This window comes from Macrobrachium rosenbergii, chromosome 56 (assembly GCF_040412425.1).
Source record: "Macrobrachium rosenbergii isolate ZJJX-2024 chromosome 56, ASM4041242v1, whole genome shotgun sequence".
Taxonomy (NCBI): domain Eukaryota; kingdom Metazoa; phylum Arthropoda; class Malacostraca; order Decapoda; family Palaemonidae; genus Macrobrachium; species Macrobrachium rosenbergii.
This window is the reverse complement of record NC_089796.1, coordinates 77,445,731-77,465,202: the sequence shown is the minus strand read 5'-3', so window position 1 is coordinate 77,465,202 and position 19,472 is coordinate 77,445,731. Positions and strand designations below refer to the sequence as shown.

The following is a 19,472-nucleotide window of genomic DNA, read 5'->3' as shown; positions in this document are numbered from 1 at the left end:
CTGGTCCTAGATGATTGTTAGGTTTTGGGAACTAGTGAATCTTTATGAAAGAGTTGAAACTCTTTATTAACTACAAATATATAGTTTTTTGGGGAGGAGGTTCCGTGAATTGGTAAATTTAATCATTTTAATTATTTTTAGAACATGTATAAATATCATGTATAACGAAAGGTTTAGTCTTGCAAATTAAATTCTCGCCATGTTATTTCAAATTTTTTGATGGTAGGCTTTCAATTTTATAAATGCAGTAATTGCCTAGACTTTTCGTTCAGGTTTTGGTCATCAGTAAAATACAAATAGACTATTGTGCTGAAGTAGGGTATACGATGATTATTATGATGAACCAGAGAAATAAACAAGAAAAAATTAATATTGTTCAGTAGAAATTATATTGTTTAGCATACCATAGCTTCTAATAAGGAATACAGTCAGTTTTGAAAGTGTCCAGGGAGTAACGCGTACAACGCAAACTTCGGGCTAGAGTGATAGTTTTGGATGGCATTCGAACGGTAATCTTCTTCAGATAGCATCGGTGTCAGTCTAGACTAGGTTACGTACGTTTGTTTTAGTTTAGCTGGTCTTACTCTAATACAGGCTTTTGCTCTTGGGTAGCCAGCGAAAATCCTAGGGTAGGCCAGCAAAATAGAATTCTCTGAAAAACAAGCGACCGTAAGTCTATGTGTAACTCACCCATGACCCAGAAAATTAATCGATGTTGGATTTTTACATCTAGCGTATCACCAAATCCACCTATTTCGCGATGATATCCAATATATTGACGATAGTTTTTTTATCGTCCAGTTTGCAAATTTTTGATAGCGTGTAGATAAATGCAAAATTGCCTTCTCCCCAACTCAACAAAGGAGACGAACACAAGCAAACCGATCTTTACATTGAGTGAATATAGCAGCAAAACGGATTACTACTACTTGGAAATTATATAAAATAATTACGTTCTTTCAAAATGAAGGACGATGTATGATGTATTCCCGAATGGCAGGGTGATCAGAATATGCAATTAACATATCGCCTTTAATCGGTTTCTGCACATGCTGAATATACGCAAAATTCCTGTGACTGTAGTACAAGGAAATAGCTAGTAAATATTACGCAACTTTTGATTATTTAATTATAGGAGCTTTGGGAAGAAGAGAACGAATGCTGCCATCCTAAATAGATAGAAGGAGGAGCCCTCTGTTGCCAAACGTAAGATGTTATTTTCTTCCCGACTTAAAGCAAATTTGGTGAATACAGTCTTGTTTTTGTGCGCAATATAACTTATAACTACGCAAATATAATAAAAAAAACGTGGTCTATACACAAAGAAGAAAGAAATGAGATTACGTTTCTTTGTTTTGGCAGCTGCTGTGGACATGCAGTTGTTGGAAGTTCTCGTACAGCACAGAACAACGATTTCAGTTCAGTCAGCTGTTGGCATTTGTGGAGTGAGAATTTCAGCATGTGAAGATCGGGAAAATTATTCTTTTTCTTTTCTGCTCCTCCGACGCCTCGGGAGGGGATTTGCTATGAGACAATGGCAGCTCTGAAGGGAGGAGTCAAAGACCGAATCATCCACGAAATCGGAAGGGCCATCAAACAGGTAGAAGTCGAAAATTCTTTTCTATTATGACATTTGTTTTGATTTTCCCATCCACTGGCTAGGTGTGGTTTGTCGCTCTGAGTGGAAGGGGGTTTTCCTGTCCGTGACATCATTTACGGTTCGTGAAGGGTTCCCATTCACTCCGTCTGTGGGGTCTGTAATGATTACACGACCGACAACGTATTTCACGGAATGCAGCAGCGAAATTCACGAAAGAAAATGAAACTATTCCGTTATGTGTATGTGTGGCGACTTTGGGTCGCGGTCAAGTCAAGTCATCGATCGCTCAACCCTCCCCCCAAATCTGCGGTCCCAAACTGCGCTATAATGGAAACTACAGAAATGCACAGACAATTGGTCTTCGTCGTGGTTGTGGATATGGCACTGACGTCAGATGGGTTTGTGTCAGAGGTGTTTGTACCTGTGAAAGGGTTGCACAGGGCAAAATGTCAACAAAGGAAATCCTGTGAGAGAGGCCCCCAGGAGTGGTGCATTTTTGCAGTGGACCGTAAATTCCGTAGTATTTTATCAGAGGCTCCAGGGGAATATGTTACAGTAGATGTTTAGAGTGATTAGCCAAGGTATCTTGGGCAATCCAGGGTTTCAACGATACCTTATTAGATCAGATATTACACATTACGAAAAACAGTTACTCAGTCCTTATTTTTTTTTTTATGATTTGCACATTTTGTTATGGTTTGTTGCTTCTGGCGTCCGTGGAATGTCGGTCACCAGCTACATTGTAAGAATTCGTTGTACTACTGTATTCCTGTTTGTATATTTTGATAGGTCCGTGACGTTTTTATCAATTATGTGCTGAGGTGATTGTAAGATGGAATCACTTAGACATTTGAGCAAAAAGGAAAAATTAATTTGGTGTGTTGAGGGCGTTCAAATTACACTGATTGCCAGTATTGGAGTCTGGGACTCTGCAAATAATGATCCTCACCGCTTCCCATATAACATAGTTGAATGATCTTAAACAAAACATAAAGGTTTAAGTGCCCACAGTTTCAAGGCCAGTTCAACTCTGGTAAAAAACAAGGGCTTAATAAATGTAAGCGTAGATGATAGTAAAACAACTTTTAAAAAGTAGTGATTATTGTTTTAAAATCTGCACCCATGTTAATATGAATGATCATGAATAATTGAACCAAGAATAATGTAGATTTTGTAGGACTATAAATTTACAAACAAGATCACCTCCATTTAGAGGGTTTTGATAGTGTTTTGGCAAGGCATTCCTCATTTCTCACCATTTTTCTTTAATTTCCCACCCATCACTGCTTTCACATTTTCAGCTTTCCACCATTTCATGGCGTTCCTTTGTATGCGGGACGTGTCGAAGGAAATTGGAAAAATGCCATATAAGGTCGAATGTTTCCCTGCTTGGGATTGTTTTGCTGTGACAGGAAAACCCCCCCCAAAAATGATAGGGCTTTGATGGATGAAAGCAAGCAAACGAACAAACAAGCAAACATGTGAAGCGCCGACGAATGGTCTGCGAAATATTTGTCATGTCAGAATTGCATTAAAAAAAGTCTCTCTCTACTCTCTCTCTCTCTCTCTCTCTACTCCTCTCTCTCTCTCTCTCTCAAATATAACATCCCAAAAGCATGTTCAAATAAAAAAATTCTCTCTCTCCTCTCTCTCTCTCTCTCTCTCTCTCTCTCTCTCTCTCTCTCTCTCTCTCTCTCTCAAATATATAACATCCCCAAAGCATATTCAAATAAAAATTTCTCTCTCTCTCTCTCTCTCTCTCTCTCTCTCTCTCTCTCTCTCTCTCTCTCTCTCTCTCTCTCTCTCTCTCTCCAGATATATCGGATATATAACCTACCCCAAAGCATCTTCAAATAAAAAATCTCTCTCTCTCTCTCCTGGATTTAGCCACTCTTAGGCAGTAAATTGCCATCAACGTGAGGTGCACTGTAGGCATTACTATGAGTGTTTGCATCGTTCCTTCGACCCTTAGCTTCACCCTTTACTTCCATCCCTGCTAACTGTCTTCAGTCTTAATGTCCAACCTCTTTAACCGTTACTTCTTAGTTCGCTTATAGGGTATCCTCCCAGGCCGACCTTTTAGACCTATGTACTTCATTTCCATTATTTTCTAGGTCTTTTTATCCTGCTGTCTAACACACTCGAACTCCCTCTTATCACTTTCCTTAAGCGTCGATTGACGGAAAGTGTACCAGTGCTTGGCTTGATAGCCTAAATCTCTTAAAATCAAATCAAATCAACTCTCCTTGGTTCGATCCCCTAGCGGCCGGGAGCGCTTTAGACACCCCCACAAAATTCCAATGTATTTGTTGACCCCAGGTAGTGAAGTACCTGGTAGTTAATCAGCTCTGGACTTGGGTCTTGCAGTCTCACCCCATAAGACTTGATGGAAACAGGACGATTGACGCCCCCTGGAGCCGTTCGCTTTAAGGCTCCCCGGTATCACCTGTTCCAAGGAAGTGCGGTTTCATTGTTGATAGCCTAAGGTATAGTTTTCCATTGCTAATGCTCACGTTAGCCCAAAAATTACTGTAAAATGAAGACGGGGCTTTGCAGAGGTTGTTAATTTTGCGATGTACAAATCAGTGGCTGCAACTCCATTGTTTGCTTTTTATGATTCGAATTAAAAAGAAATTCGTAAGGAATAACCTCTACGTTAACTTACAAAGCAGGCTCTCACAAAATGGAAAATGCCAATTAATAAAGAGTAAACAAAGAATATAAAATAACAGTAAGGAAGACAGTCCTCCATTCCAACTACAGTATATTCGCTACCGACGAGTTTGACCGTTCAATGGCTTCAAATTAAATATTGATCCGCAGGACAAAGCTGAACGTCAAGTTTATTCGGACGGAGAGAGTTGCCCAGATTGGTTGTTTTAAGATTGATCGAGGAAAGCAATCTGCTTTTTCGGTGGTTGGATATTTTGCTTGTATATGGCGAGTTCTCTTCATCGTAAATTTACAGTAGCTTTATGACGGATGTATCCGTTCAAGATTGAAATGGCGAGCTTCCTTTTAGTGCGTTTCTTGTTTCCCGTCTCGATAGAACCTAAAGCTCGCATTGTGACTTGGTTCGATATTGTAGTCTCTGTTTTCCTAGCAAGATGATTTCACCGTCTTTCTGTTGTTAAATTCAGCCACCGTTATGTTAAATTGAAGAATGCATCCTATATTACTCTCTGGAGGTAGGGTAATGTTTTTTTTTTCCTTCGTAGACAGCCATTTGGGTTCCATTCTTAAACTCCACGTGGGAGGTTAGCTCCGTCAGTGCACCTCACTCGGTGCACAGTAGGCATTTCTTTGCAGCGTCCCTTCGACCCTCATAGCTGCAACCCCTTTCATTCCTTTTTCTGTACCTCCGTTCTTATTCTTTTCCATCTTACTTTCCACCCTCTCAACAGTTTTTTCATGCTGCAACCCCAAGGTTTTCCTCCTGTTACACATTTCAAACCTATTACTCTCAATTTCCCTTCCAGCGTTGAATGACCTCATAGGTCTTAGAGCTTGGCCTCTGGCCTAAATTTTATATTCCATATTGACCGTTTTTCTCTATTTTCAATATTCTAAGTTCATTCTGGCGGCTGGTAGCACTGATTTTTTTTTTCTAGATTTGGCATTACTTGTCATGCCCTGGACCCCTCTAAGTGGGTCCTGGTCATGCCTGGTCTGCATAAGGACACCATCTGACCTTACGAAACTCATGTGAAAAATTCGTTGGTTGTCGCTGCCAGAAACAGCATGTGCAAGTGATCAGGTTATTGGAATTTTAACCCAAGCAAAGGTTCCGTCTGGGAATTGGCAACACAATGATTTAAAGAATTAATGTCATTTAGATCAGTGCCTGTCACTCTTAATACTATTTCATTTTATTTTGAATTAATACGGACGTTCCATATCTGTGTTAGATATGATTCTTGAAGAATGTTTAGGCCTATAGATTTCGCGTGTTTTTTAAGCTTTCAAGAATGCAGTTGAGATGTCATGTAACAGTACATAGCGTTCTTCACGTGAGTTCTAGCAGAACCGAAGATCAGGGGTGCACTTAAGGCCTAGATATTGGTTACAGTAATGAACAGAATTGTGTACTATTATTATTATTATTATTATTATTATTCAGTAGATGAAACCTATTCGTATGGAACAAGCCCACCAAAGGGACCATTGACTTGAAATTCAGCTTCCAAAGAATATGGTGGTGTTCATTAGGAACAAGCAAGAGGAAGTAAAGGGAAACACAGAAAAAAAGAGATAAATAGATAGTAAAGAACAGAACTACGTACACACTGAACTAATACCGTCTGTGCATGTAAGGAATAATTATAGAAGGAAATTCTCTCAGACCTTTCTTTGACCTTCGTGTAAAGGTGGTATTTGCAATGTAATTGCTTCACTAGTAGGGTTTCCTATCTTATTAAAGTGGTTGCCACTGTGTAAGGTATCCATGGCCATCGAGGGGAGAGATATAAGCTTGTTATCTTTATTGGTATTCTTTTTTTTATCCTAGTGAATTAATACATTGATTTGTTATACTATTGTGTTTAAGCCATAGGCCTATATCCCACAGTCACTTGAAATTCATAGGTTTAGGGAAAAGAACGCGTCATTCACTACCATATTTTAACTGCTGAGTCAAACATGAATATTGCCTCTGCTTCACACAGGATTGCTCCGACAGCAGCACGCGGACCTCTCTGATATACACTGCGTCATTCGTCTCTCTTTATTGAATTCACTCTACTGCTCTCCCGTCAGTAAAGCATCGAATTCACTACCATATTTTAACTGCTGAATCAAACATGAATATTGCCTCTACTTTACACAGAGTTGCACAGACATTAGCAGCACGCGGACACCTCTGACATACACTGCGTCATTCGTCTCTCTCTCTGTTGAATTCACTCTACTGCTCTCCCGTCAGCAAAGCATCGAATTATAACTTCTCAGCTACTCTTTCTATCACCTAAAACTTTACTCCATCTTTTCAATTCACCTTTTACCGGTTCTTTGACGGTGAACGTCACCTTTCCTCTTCCCTAATATTTTACCCATACAGTACCTCACAGTACTACCTGTTTTAGTTTTCTGTAGAAGAAAACTATTGTGCCGGCTTTGTCTGTCCGTCCGCTCTTTATTCTGCCCCCACTTTTTATGTCCGCCCCCAGATCTTAAAAACTGTTGAGGCTAGAGGGCTGCAAATTGGTATGTTGATCATCCACCCTCCAATCATCAAACATACCAGACTACATCCCTCTAGCCTCAGTAGTTTTTATTTTAAGGTTAGCGTTAGCCATGATCATGCGTCTGGTAGCGCAACAACACAGGCCACCACGGCCAGCTGAGAGTTTCGTGGGCCGTGGCGGAGAGTCTCACACAACATTATCCGCTGTACAGAAAACTCGGTTGCACTGTATACTTGTTTTTTTTCCCGTCTGCCACATCTTTGACATTGTCTTCTAAGTCACTATAAGTCTGGCGTTTCCTTTCTTCCAGTATCTATTTAGTGTTCAGTAAACGTCTTCGTGGCTTTGAGTTGGCAATCATTACCTTACCCTTGCGATCAGTCACTTTCATTATCTAGAATGCTCCCACACATTTTCACCAGTCGTTGTAACGACTCGTTGCCATCACCAGTCAAGCCTGTATCTTTTACAGTCAACCATTTCTCATTCCTTACACAACCTTAGGTATATAATTCCATAATTTATACGTGAAAAAAAAATTATTGGTTTACTTGAAAATTATCTGTTCAGGTAAACAGTTTTAAGCTGTTATGAGTAATGCTAATATCACGATATTATTATTATTATTATTATTATTATTATTATTATTATTATTATTATTATTATTATTATTGCTCTGAAGATGAACGCTATTCATATGGAACAAGCCCACCACAGGGCCCATTGACTTGAAATTCCGAAGAATATTATGGTGTTCATAAGGAAGAAGTAAGAGGAGGTATAGGGAAACACCGAAAGAAGAGATCTCGCTTATTAGTAAAAAAGAAAAGGTTTGATTATTAATGGTTTATGGAGAAGCCAGACAAGGATGTAGTATGAGGATGAATATGCTTCTTGTTGCCAAGGATACTCTACTGTTGTCAGTGGTCAGCAGCGATAAAGGGGGGAAGAAGAACTGTTTATTTTGGGTAGATATTTGCCGTTCCGATTATTGTGAGGGATACACAGGAGTCTCGGAGGTTCAAGGACGGCCGAGAAAGAAAACCTAGACATGAAAAAGGTTTGAGGTTTAAAAGTTCAGGGGTGAGGTCTCATCTTTTTGTAAAGGTTTTGGAAGTTTTGGAAACATTGTATTAAATGTTGTATTTATTATATATATATATATATATGTGTATGTATGTATATATATATGTATGTGTGTGTGTGTGTGTGTGTGTGTGTGTGTGTGTGTGTTGTAGCGTGTGAGTGAGAGAGATGTGAGAGATTAGAGAGAGAGAGAGAGAGAGAGCCTGCAATAGAAAACTTCTGGCAGAGTAAAAAGTCTCACGATGACTTGAGATTCTTAGGTCGTGACATTCGTGGTTTGGTATGATATTGCAATTCGCATGTGTTGCAATTTTCTCCTCTTGAAATTTAGTGAATGACTCGGCTATTTATATTTTTGGCGTGGGCTCATTTAAGTTTTAAGTGTAAGTCCACATGAAATGCAGCTTGTGTAATTGCGTATGAATAAAGATATAACGGTGTACTGTAATAGTTATTTTTATAATAATATTATTATTATTATTCAGAAGATGAAACCTATTCATATGAAACAAGCCCACAAAGCCACACTGACTTGGAAATTCAAGCTTTCAAAAGAATATTAAGGTGTTCATTAGGAAAGCTAAGAGGAAAAAGTGGAAATACAGAAAGAAGAGATCCCACTTACTAAAAAAGAAAAATTAATAAATGAATACATAGATAAAAATGTTGTAAAATGCAAGGAGAATAGGGTAGTATGTTCGCTTGAACTTCTGAAGCTCCAGTTGCAATGAGAGTCTGTAGATGACGATTCGATGGTAGCTATGCGTACAAAAGTTGCCAGGTCACCAATTGTTTCATGGGAGCACAGAGAGAGAGAGAGAGAGAGAGAGAGTAAGCACTTCCACGAGGAGACACCGCGTTTCGAAATACAGTTTTTTTTTTTTTCAGTGTGAAGGTCAAACTGTCTTACCTGAACGGTCGGTCCTCTTTAAAGTGTCCCGTGTTTTATCTCTCTAGCCAATTGGTGTTATATCTGACATATCAGATACCGCACAAAATAAAGTACAGGTATTAATTGGTGGACTGTTTCAAATCGCTGGACAATAATGACGAAGGAATAAGATTTGAGAAATTAAGTAATTTATCCCGAGCACTGAAAGGGGAGGAGGATTTATTATTATTATTATTATTATTATTATTATTATTATTATTATTATTCTATAGGAGAGCTCCACATTGAGTTACGTTTATCAATACAAATTTTTGATCGAACATTATAGAAAATGGTTTATATAACCAGTACAAGTGAGATAATTTGTTGGTACTTTTTTTTTGTAAGTTCTGTGCTCGTTGTATGCTGGTTCATAATTCGGTTATCCCCCCTGAAATCGTTTGCTTCAGTTTCTTCTCGTAGCTTTCAAAAGTATTCTAAAAGAAAGGCTGAAATCTTGACATAAAAAAAAAACTAGACGTAAGGAGGGGCGTGGTCGCCGCCTTCTCTCTCTAGAGAGAGAGAACCGATAGCTTGGTTTTTGCGTCGTGGGGCCGTTCTAGAAAACCACTCCATAAAAATTGAGTTAGTTTGTGTTAGGCACAATGCTCAATTGCATTTTATTCCATAATATACAATGTATATTAGGGAATAATATACAATGTATATTATTACACATTGTATTTTCAGGAGTGATACTTTCCTCCGTATTCATACGTGATTTATTTGTTTGTCCACCGACGAGAGGTCTCAAAACATTATCGTTGGATTTCAGTGAAATTTCATAGGCAGAGGTATATATAATGTATATTAAAGCTAACTAGTTTCAGTGTTTACCATAAGTAATCACCTTTTCTACATAAGTTAAATCCATCGGACGGTTTGTGTATTTTCATCCAGCAAGCAGTCTTCTTCTGTTCAGTAAGTAATGCTTTTCACTGACCTTTAGTATTTCAGCTTTGTGCGTACTTTTGCAGAACATAGTTTTCTACCTTGCACCACCTACCGTACTCTTAGGACTTGCCGTACATCAATGCGTCCCTGTTTTGGCAAACTGGCGTATCCCATTTCAGCTGTCTGCGTTGTCAGATTTCCCAGCAAATTTTCTCAGAAGATGAGCTAATTAGAAGCTCTGAATAACAATAAAGTCTGAAGAATGAGGAAAAAATGGCTTACGCCAGTTCGTCAAACTGGGGACGAACTCTGCCGTTGTCTGTAGGTGTCCATAGGTTTTACAGTCGCACACTTCATGGAGTCGATACCACTTCCATCTTCCATCACCCTTGCATAGCAAACATCGCCAAACTCTACCATCAGACACTTCTGCTATATCAACTGGCATTAGCTAGTCCACTTTGAATGTTTCATCTCAGTCTCTATCCCAAAGGCGTACCGCTACATGCAGTCTTTCCATAAGTTATCGTTCCTTTCGTTTGAGCATAGCCTACAATTAGGCTCTTCTGGTCGCAAATCGTCTTTTACACTAAGCTATTCCGTCATTAATAGAATTTTATTTTAAAGTTCAATGTCATTATCAAAACCTAATTGGTCTTAACAACTACCCTTTACATTTCAAGTAGTACTCTTGATGCATTACCGCATTTTCAGTGTTGGAGGAAATCAGTAGTGTACAGTGTATTTAAGCCAATTTTTATTCGTGATTGCTTCAGTAATCACGCTCTTATTCACTTGTACTGAATATGAACGCTGCTTTAACTCTATATTTATACTTCCCCTTACCACAACCCTTTTTACATGCAAAGGTTGTCATACGCATCCATTCATAGATATCTACCCCAAAAGATGACATACATTTAAATTATTGCGTCATTGGTAATGCCATCAACGTGAGGTTAGGTTCCCTTATTATAATTCTTTTTACTGGCTTGCTTTTATCCGCAAAAACTAAACTTGTCATAACGTTTACTAATTTTAATTAGCAAACTCTTCCCTACATTAAACATTCTTAGGCGCCTGAATACGCTTTCAATTTAAGTACAAAACTGCATTCGCTTATAACAGCATATTTCCATTAGCGCCTTTTATTATGGGACAGTTTTGCCATTACCCTTTCTCTCGGCGCCTTTTCTCACCAGGTCGCTTTTGTTAATCGAATTTTTACACTTCATGTTCCCAAACATATCAAGGATGCACACTCTCTCTCTCTCTCTCTCTCTCTCTCTCTCTCTCTCTCTCTCTCTCGTCATTATTCATCTCAAAATATTTTGTAGTCTTTAAAGAAGCAAATCCCAAGTATAATATTGCATTTTTATTATCTACTACACACACAAACACACGCAGCAGACACTGAAAACATAATCAGCTACGTGCAAAGAATTCCTTCTCCTCCCCGACTCGCACAGGAAAGGAGGAACTGCTGAGGGAATGGGGAGCAGGAGGTGGGCGTCGTCGTGGAAATTATCATTCACGAGGGAGAAATGCTGGGAGAAGTCTCCGGCTGATCCCTGACGTTTCTTCTCCGCCTCCTCTTCGTTTGTCATGTTTACGAGGCATTATAGTTTTTTCTAGGATGTTCTCTTCACTGTTAGCTTTTTTTCCAGTTTGTTTTGTATGTGTTGCCGTTGAGTGTCTAAGTTTCATGGTGTGAAAGTGTAATTTGATTGTTTTAAAGTGCGCGCGCACACACACACACACACACACATAAGTCGTGTGTGTGCGGGTATTTTATTCCTGTGGGAACTAGGTCTACCGGCCTCACGGCTTTGACTGTGTGATGTTCCACATTTTGATGGAACTCTGCTGCCGTCCTAGAGAGAGAGAGAGAGAGAGAGAGAGAGGAGAGAGAGAGAGAGAGAGAGAGGAGGATGGATAGCAATTGCTCATGAAGATTATGTGTGGATTCCCGCCCACCCCGCAAACTTGAGCCGAGCACATCATCAAATTAGACCTAACATGAGAATCCATTTCTGGATTCATTCCACGAAGAATATCTTCGGAATCGGAGGGTGAGAGACACCACCGGGGCTTGGGGGCGTCCTAGGTGAGAGACAGGAAGTCATGTCGGTTTGGTGGGTGCGTGGATGGGTGAGTGGGTGGGTAGGGGTGAGGTACACCAGTTAGTTTCCATAGGACAATATTCGCTATGTGAAGTGCGCCTGAGTATTCTGGTAAAAGCGGACACAGTGTTGTAGTATTTGGGTTTTTGGAAAGAGGGGTGGGCCTTGTGGTTGGGGATGTGGAGAGGAGGTTTGGGGCCAGGTTTGGTTTATTCAGTTGGGACGGTTTTTCTAGGCTGAGGCTTTTTCTTTTTTTGCCGTTTATATGAAACATTGCAAATACTAATAATGAGCATGCATTTCTGTTTTTTTATTTTGGAAGCTATATATATATATATATATATATATATATATATATATATATATATATATATATATATATATATATATATAATTGAATGTGGCTATTTAAAAAACATTGTAAATTAAAATCAAGATAACGAACATTCATTTTTCAAATATGAGAATATATGTATATTGAGTTCACTAGTACTATGTTTCCATAAACCTTAGGTACGAAGTGGTACTATAATAATTCTTTTACGTAGCCTTAATCGTTTTCAGTAGATGCAATAGGTTTTCACATATCTCTCGTTCAGTATCGTGTTTTGTTACGGGCTGCTCCAGGATCAAGAGCCCGTGCCAGCACAAGGCTGGCTTAATCTAAAACAACAACAACACCGCGTTTTGTTTTATTATTATAGCTCCTGTGGCCTTAATTAGCACCTTTTATCTTTATCGTACTCCAATCGTTATCGTATACGATGTTTGCATTGCCCCGTTACTAACCAGATAAGCGATGCATAAGTGTCGCCGCCATGGCGGACGGAAGGCGGCGACAAGTCTCTCTCTCTCTCTCTCTCTCTCTCTCTCTCGTAGACCCCCCCCCTAAGGTACCAATCCCCCAATCCCTCCCCACCCCTTCCAACCCTGATGAGTCATACGGCTTCAGCGATATATTTTTTTTTTCACGGGTTGCTAGTGAAGGTAGTGATGATTAATACCAAACGCTTCTAAGCTATCGTCTACTGGAAAGAAACCTGCGTCATATAATCACTTACAGTTTTCTTTTTTTTTGTGTTTTCTGAGATAAACAACCTCGTCTCCAATGCTTTACACCAGACGAGGTTCAAAAAGTTGTATATATGTACATAAATAAACACACACACACACACACACACACACACACACACACACACACACACACACACACACACACACACACACACACATATATATATATATATATATATATATATATATATACACGTGTTTATTAGCACAAATTTCACTTATGGAAATGTTTCTCATATTGATAGTTTTAATTATAGAAGAAGAAGAAGAAGAAAAGAAGAAGAAGAAGAAGAATGGATATCCAATTATCCATCCACCTGATTTCAGATTGTGTGTCTGTGTGTGTGCGTGCTTTTTCGATGTTAACGTTTTAATGTGCGTGTGTTTTAATTTATTTGTTTTCATGTATGTAGGACATTCATTATAAAAGTTTGAACAATGGTATAAATGCTGTAACAATATATTTTTGGTGCAATTGGTGTAACATACGCCGTGCAGATGGTGTTAAAACATCCAGCCTACTCGCTAGTCATATACGAATATTTGCCCCGTAGAGGGGGTAGTGCCGTCAGTGCACCTCATGAGGCGTACTGTAGGATTACTAAAGGTTCTTTGCAACCCCTTTCGTTCCTTTTACTGTACCTCCATTTATATTATCTCTTACATCTCGCTATCCACCCCTCTCCTAACAGAGATTTCATAGTGCAGCTAAGAGGTTTTCCTCCTGTTACGCCTTTCAACCTACCTACTCTCAATTTCCTTTCCAGCGCTGAATGACCTCATAGGTCCCAGTGCTTGGCTTTTGGCCTAAACTCTATATTCAATTCAATTCTGTACGAATATTTGATAAAATTATTCTCCGTACGAGGTATGTTTTATGGAAATGCTTTGACGTAGGTCTACGCGATACATTGGACAGTGTTCATTTGGAGTGAATATTATAAAGTTTGAGTATTCCTTAGTTTAACCAGACCACTGAGCTGATTAACAGCTCTCCTTGGGCTGGGCCCGAAGGATTGATTATTTTACGGCTAAGAACCAATCATTACCTAGCAACGAAAACCTACAGCTTATTGTGAATCCGGAACCACATTATAGCGAGAAACGAATTTCTATCACCAGACATAACTTCCTCCAATTCTTCATTGGCCGGTCGGAGAATCTAACGCGGGCCCAGCAGAGTGCTAGCTGAGAACGGTACCCACCCTGCCAATGGGGAATTATTGAATATTATAACTTAGAAGTGACACAACTCTTGAACTTTTAATATAACTTTCATCGTGGCTTGTGTTGATACCAGAGAAGAAAAAAAATATCCGCATTCATTTAAATGAGTAATGAATCAGACAAGAACTAAAAATAAATTATCTTAATTAGACCATTCAAAGCTATCTCGGGTGGAGTCTCTCGAAGAAGGTGGGGTGGGGAGGATGTACTTGGACTTTGTTGGGTGGGGTTGGGTTGGGGGAAGATTCAAGAGGAGTCGGTCTCCCACTGTGAATATTATGCGTCTTCTTCGCTTGAATGAAGCTTTTGTCCGAGTCATGTTTCGGGGAATGAATTTGTGAAGAATGCGAAGCTTGAAATTTCCCTCGTGATATCTTTAGACAGAGAGAGAGAGAGAGAGAGAGAGAGAGAGAGAGAGAGAGAGAGAGAGAGAGAGAGAGCTTTCCATAGGAAACAAAAAATTAAAGAGAGAGAGAGAGAGAGAGAGAGAGAGAGAGAGAGAGAGAGAGAGAGAGAGAGAGAGAGAGGGCTTTCCGCTTTCCATATTAAGCAAAAAATTAAGGTAAGAGAGAGAGAGAGAGAGAGAGAGAGAGAGAGAGAGAGAGAGAGAGAGAGAGAGAGAGAGAGAGGCTTTCTTTTCCATATTAAGCAAAAAAATTAAGGTAAGAGAGAGAGAGAGAGAGAGAGAGAGAGAGAGAGAGAGAGAGAGAGAGAGAGAGGCTTTCCATAGGAAACAAAAAATTAAAGAAAGAGAGAGAGAGAGAGAGAGAGAGAGGCTTTCCGCTTTCCATATTAAGCAAAAATATTAAGGTAAGAGAGAGAGAGAGAGAGAGAGAGAGCTTTCCATAGGAAACAAAAAATTAAAGAGAGAGAGAGAGAGAGAGAGAGAGAGAGAGAGAGAGAGAGAGAGAGAGAGAGAGAGAGAGAGAGAGAGAGGCTTTCCGCTTTCTATATTAAGCAAAAAAATTAAGGTAAGAGAGAGAGAGAGAGAGAGAGAGAGAGAGAGAGAGAGAGAGCTTTCCTGAGAGATATTAAAAAGAATTGTTAAGAAAGAGAAGAGAGAGAGAGAGAGAGAAGAGAGAGAGAGAGAGAGAGAGAGAGGCTTTCCATAGGAAACAAAAAAAGAAAGAGAGAGAGAGAGAGAGAGAGAGAGAGAGAGAGAGAGAGAGAGAGAGAGAGAGAGAGCTTTCCGCTTTCCATATTAAGCAAAAAATTAAGAGAGAGAGAGAGAGAGAGAGAGAGAGAGAGAGAGAGAGAGAGAGAGAGAGAGAGAGAGGTTCTGTGTGTGAAGAAATGCTTTCCTTAGGTAATAAAAAAATGAAAGTTTTTATAGAGAGAGAGAGAGAGAGAGAGAGAGAGAGAGAGAGAGAGAGAGAGAGAGAGAGAGAGAGGAAACGAAAAGTAATGAAGGGTTGAAAAATTTAACCGAGTGAAAACCAGCAGTGTTCAAAGCTGATGGCCTAATATTACCAGTAAAAAAAAAATGAACGAACGAAGATGAATGAGATCCGATTATATGATGGCCTCCAAATCTTCAAGTCAGGTGGATGGATAATTGGAATCTCGTCTCATCCAGTCCGGCTGCTACTTCCTTGTTAATCCAGTTTAGTTCAGCTAAGCCTTACAAATGGATGGTATTATTATTATTATTATTATTATTATTTTATTATTATTTTTAGGAGAAAGGGTCCGCGCTAGGTGAAATTTGTTGTGTTTTTCTTGATCTATACGCGTTTACCCCCCCTTGGGGGTTAGTGCCGTCAGTGCACCTCATATGGTGCACTGTAGGCATTGCTTGGGGTCTTTGCAGAGTCCTTTCGGCTCCTAGCTGCAACCCCTTTCGTTCCTTTTACTGCACCTCCGTTCATATTCTCTTCCATCTGGAGAAAACGTAGTGAAATTGCGTGAAATCGCACTACGAAAGCCACATCAACATGGTTGTTTAGTTAGTCACAGGTAGGCAAGAAGGCAGTGACGTGGAAATTTTGATGCTGAAATTTGCCCTGTCAGTTTTCTGCAGCGTTTTGGATGGATGCTGAATTAATGAGTCTTCTAACCCTTGATGGAATATTTTTTATCTCTCTTGATGGAATAACCCGATGGAATTTTCTCTCTCTCTCTCTCCTTGATGGAATATTTTTCTCTCTCTCTCTCTCTCTCTCTCTCTCTCTCTCTCTCTCTCTCTCTCTCTCTCTCTCTCTCTCTCTCTCTCTCTCTCTCTCTCTCTCTCTCTGAATACGTGACTCCTCATTCACGCTGCATGACCGTGAGCCATATTTCCAGCCTCCCACCTTCCAGGCCTCCCCTGGAACCTGGAACGTTTCCCCCGTTGTGACCTCTCTCAGCTGCAAGCCATTGATTTATGTATTGGCGAAATCGCGTCTCTTACACTCCCTCCCACCCTCGCCCTCTCTCCCTCTCCACCTCCTCTCCCTCTCCTCTCCCACTCTCCTCTCTCCCTCCCCCAGTCTGCACCGCTGTGTGCAATCAGTAAAACCACGAACCAGAAGTTAATACTCTCATATATTTTCGTTTTGATTTATAGATTTATTTATTTATTTATTTCTAAATTTTGATCTCTCTCTCTCTCTCTCTCTCTCTCTCTCTCTCTCTCTCTCTCTCTCTCTCTCTCTCTCTCTCTCTCTCTCTCTGACAGAGTACAAAGCAAAGCCATTCTGATAACTTTGATGGGGATTTTTCTCCAGAAAAATTGCCAAGCATGTATGGGATTATGACTGTAGTGATTATGGGATTACAAAGCAAAGCCATTCTGATAACTTTGATGGGGGATTTTGCTCCAGAAAAATGAAGCATGTATGGGATTATGACTGTAGTGATTATGATCTCTCTCTCTCTCTCTCTCTCTCTCTCTCTCTCTCTCTCTCTCTCTCTCTCTCTCTCTCTCTCTCTCTCTCTCTCTCTGCATGCCTCTGGAACAGTATTTTACCTTCCAAGTGCATGACAAATTTTCTTTATGTTGTTCTGTTCTTGAGTGGTTCCATTGCCTCGTCCTTCCACCAGTGGTTCAATGTTGAAGTTCGTCATTACTCTGGGGTGTGTACAGCTCCTTGAAGTGGTTCCAAGGCGCCCTCTAGCCTTTAGGAAACTGCAAGGCGCGACGTGTCTTGTGAAGAGTCGTTGCTTTAATTAATTTCACCGTTTGATGATTTCGAACGTCTGTTTAACCGTGATCAGGGAGTCGTGTAAATTCTGCTCCGATGTGTATTCTCATATCAGTAAGTAAGCAGTGCAGTTTCATGATAAGTGTGACTGATATTAGCACGTCCTTGAAGATACTGTCACATGGGAGTGCTCAGTCAGCTTTTAACCAGATAATATAATAGTATATATAAAACTATCGGTGGCGCAAATAAGGGGACTATGTTTATGCCTCCTAAAACGATTGAAAGTTTTCCGTCGGATTTTTTTTTTCCAAAGGCTTGAGACCGTAGGTTATAGGCTAGCCCAGCTTATGCCAAAACTCTGAAGCATTGTACAGCTGTAAGGAATTGGTTCCTAGAATTTCATAGAATAGAAACCCATGTCAGTGGTTAGGTTCTGGAGCGCAAAGGTCTGATCTTGACTTGAAGTCCATTTTGCAAATAACTTAAAATAAATAGAGAAAAGTAGAGAAAAAAGATCAAATGTAAACAGATGTAATAAAAAGGTGCCGAATATTTTCAGCTGTTTCTTATCCAACAAATATACTTTCAATGATAAGCAGTAAAATTCGGTGTTGTTATTTTAAATATGAAGTAATTATGTATAGAAAAATCAATTACAAATGGAATACATACATATATATATATATATGTGTGTGTGTGTGTGTGTGTGTGTGTGTGTACAAGGTGCCGATCTTGACTTGCAAGATGACGATAGATGTAAAAGATGCCTGACTAAGTGCTTTCGTGACAGTTCCAGAAGTCTATTGCCCCCATGTGAAGCATTTTAAAATGACAGTTTTTATTTTTGTTTTCTGTTGTAGAGTATTTTGGTTTAGTCAGTATACCTGGGTGGTTGAACACAATCAGTGCCAGATACCGTTAGCACATAAGTGCTCTTGACCATTGCTGAAAAAGCACTTATATCCCTGCAGACCATACCGAGATATTTTGCACTTGTCTTAATCTAACCCTTAGAACTCTATATCCGGTTTTCCGTGACTCCTCTCATCTTTCATCCTTTTTCGTTGAGCGTCTTAGTGGCCTCTAAATAAACAAAACGAAACAAAAATAGAAAATTGCTCATTAAATATGCTCCATGATTCATGGTAGACGTCTGTGACGGCTATAAAGAAATAGTTCATTTCTGACACTTGTTTATACGGTACCATTAAATGCTCGTTCATGTTTGGCTGTCATTGTCCGTAACTTTCTCACCTGTTGTTGTTTTTGATTAAGCAGGCTTTATGCCAGCACGGGCTCTTGCTCATAGAACAGCCCGTAATTTCTCACCTGCCGTGGCACTGACTCACTGCTGGGAATTGATCATCTTGCCGAGCCGGTATGGCTGGTGTACCCCTTGCCCCCAATTTTCTCCGTAGGTGGGTCGTGACTTCAGTGCACCTCACACGCGGTGCACTGTAGGCATTACTTCAGGTTCTTTGTATTGCAGTGTCTCTTCGGCCTCTAGCTACAACCCCTTTCATTTCTTTTACTGTACCTCCTTTCATAGTCTTTCTTCCATCTTACCGTCCACCCTCTTTTAACAAGTGCTTCATAGTGCAACTGCTTTGAGGTTTTCCTCCTGTTACACCTTCGTAACCATTTACTCTCAACTTTCCTTGCAGCGCCGAATGATCTCATAGGTCGCAGCGCTTGGCCTCCGGCCTAAATTGTAGATTCTATTCCATTCTTCTTTTCTACCCCCAATTTTTCCATCCTACTGGTTCCTCACGTGAAAAATATATAAATATTTCCTCCAGGATAATACGTATTTTACCGACATCTTCCTCACCGGCTCTGAAAATTATCATTGTCCTTAGGCGGCGGGAGAAGCAACTTCGGGAAAACGCAATCTCGTTGAGAATTCCAGAGCTTGGTGGTGCCTTAGAAGGTGAGATGGTTTGCTTGTTATTTTTTAACATACCTGATTTCGTTAATGGTCATTTGCATCCAGTAATATCCATTACTTTCTACAAGCATTGATGCTTACCAGAGAGAGAGAGAGAGAGAGAGAGAGAGAGAGAGAGAGAGAGAGAGAGAGAGAGAGGAGAGAGAGATTCATTCCCTCAGTCAAACCTGTGTTTAAATGTAAGGGGAGGGACAGAGAATCTTGCAACATTATCTGAAGGTTGTGAGCAATTTGACTCAACCGTAGAAATACGACATTATTATTTTAATAACAGCATTTTC

General features: G+C 39.9%; 1 protein-coding gene across 1 annotated transcript in view; it reads left to right on the top strand.

Annotated features, from left to right (window-relative positions):
* Nucleotides 1-1,375: 1,375 nt before the first annotated feature.
* prd1 (pruning defect 1) overlaps nt 1,376-19,472 on the top strand; it is a 71,773-nt gene continuing 53,676 nt past the window's right edge. Inside the window, 1 exon segment of the mRNA XM_067100575.1 lies at nt 1,376-1,600. Coding sequence (XP_066956676.1) covers nt 1,535-1,600 — 66 coding nt within the window. The 5' untranslated portion in view covers nt 1,376-1,534.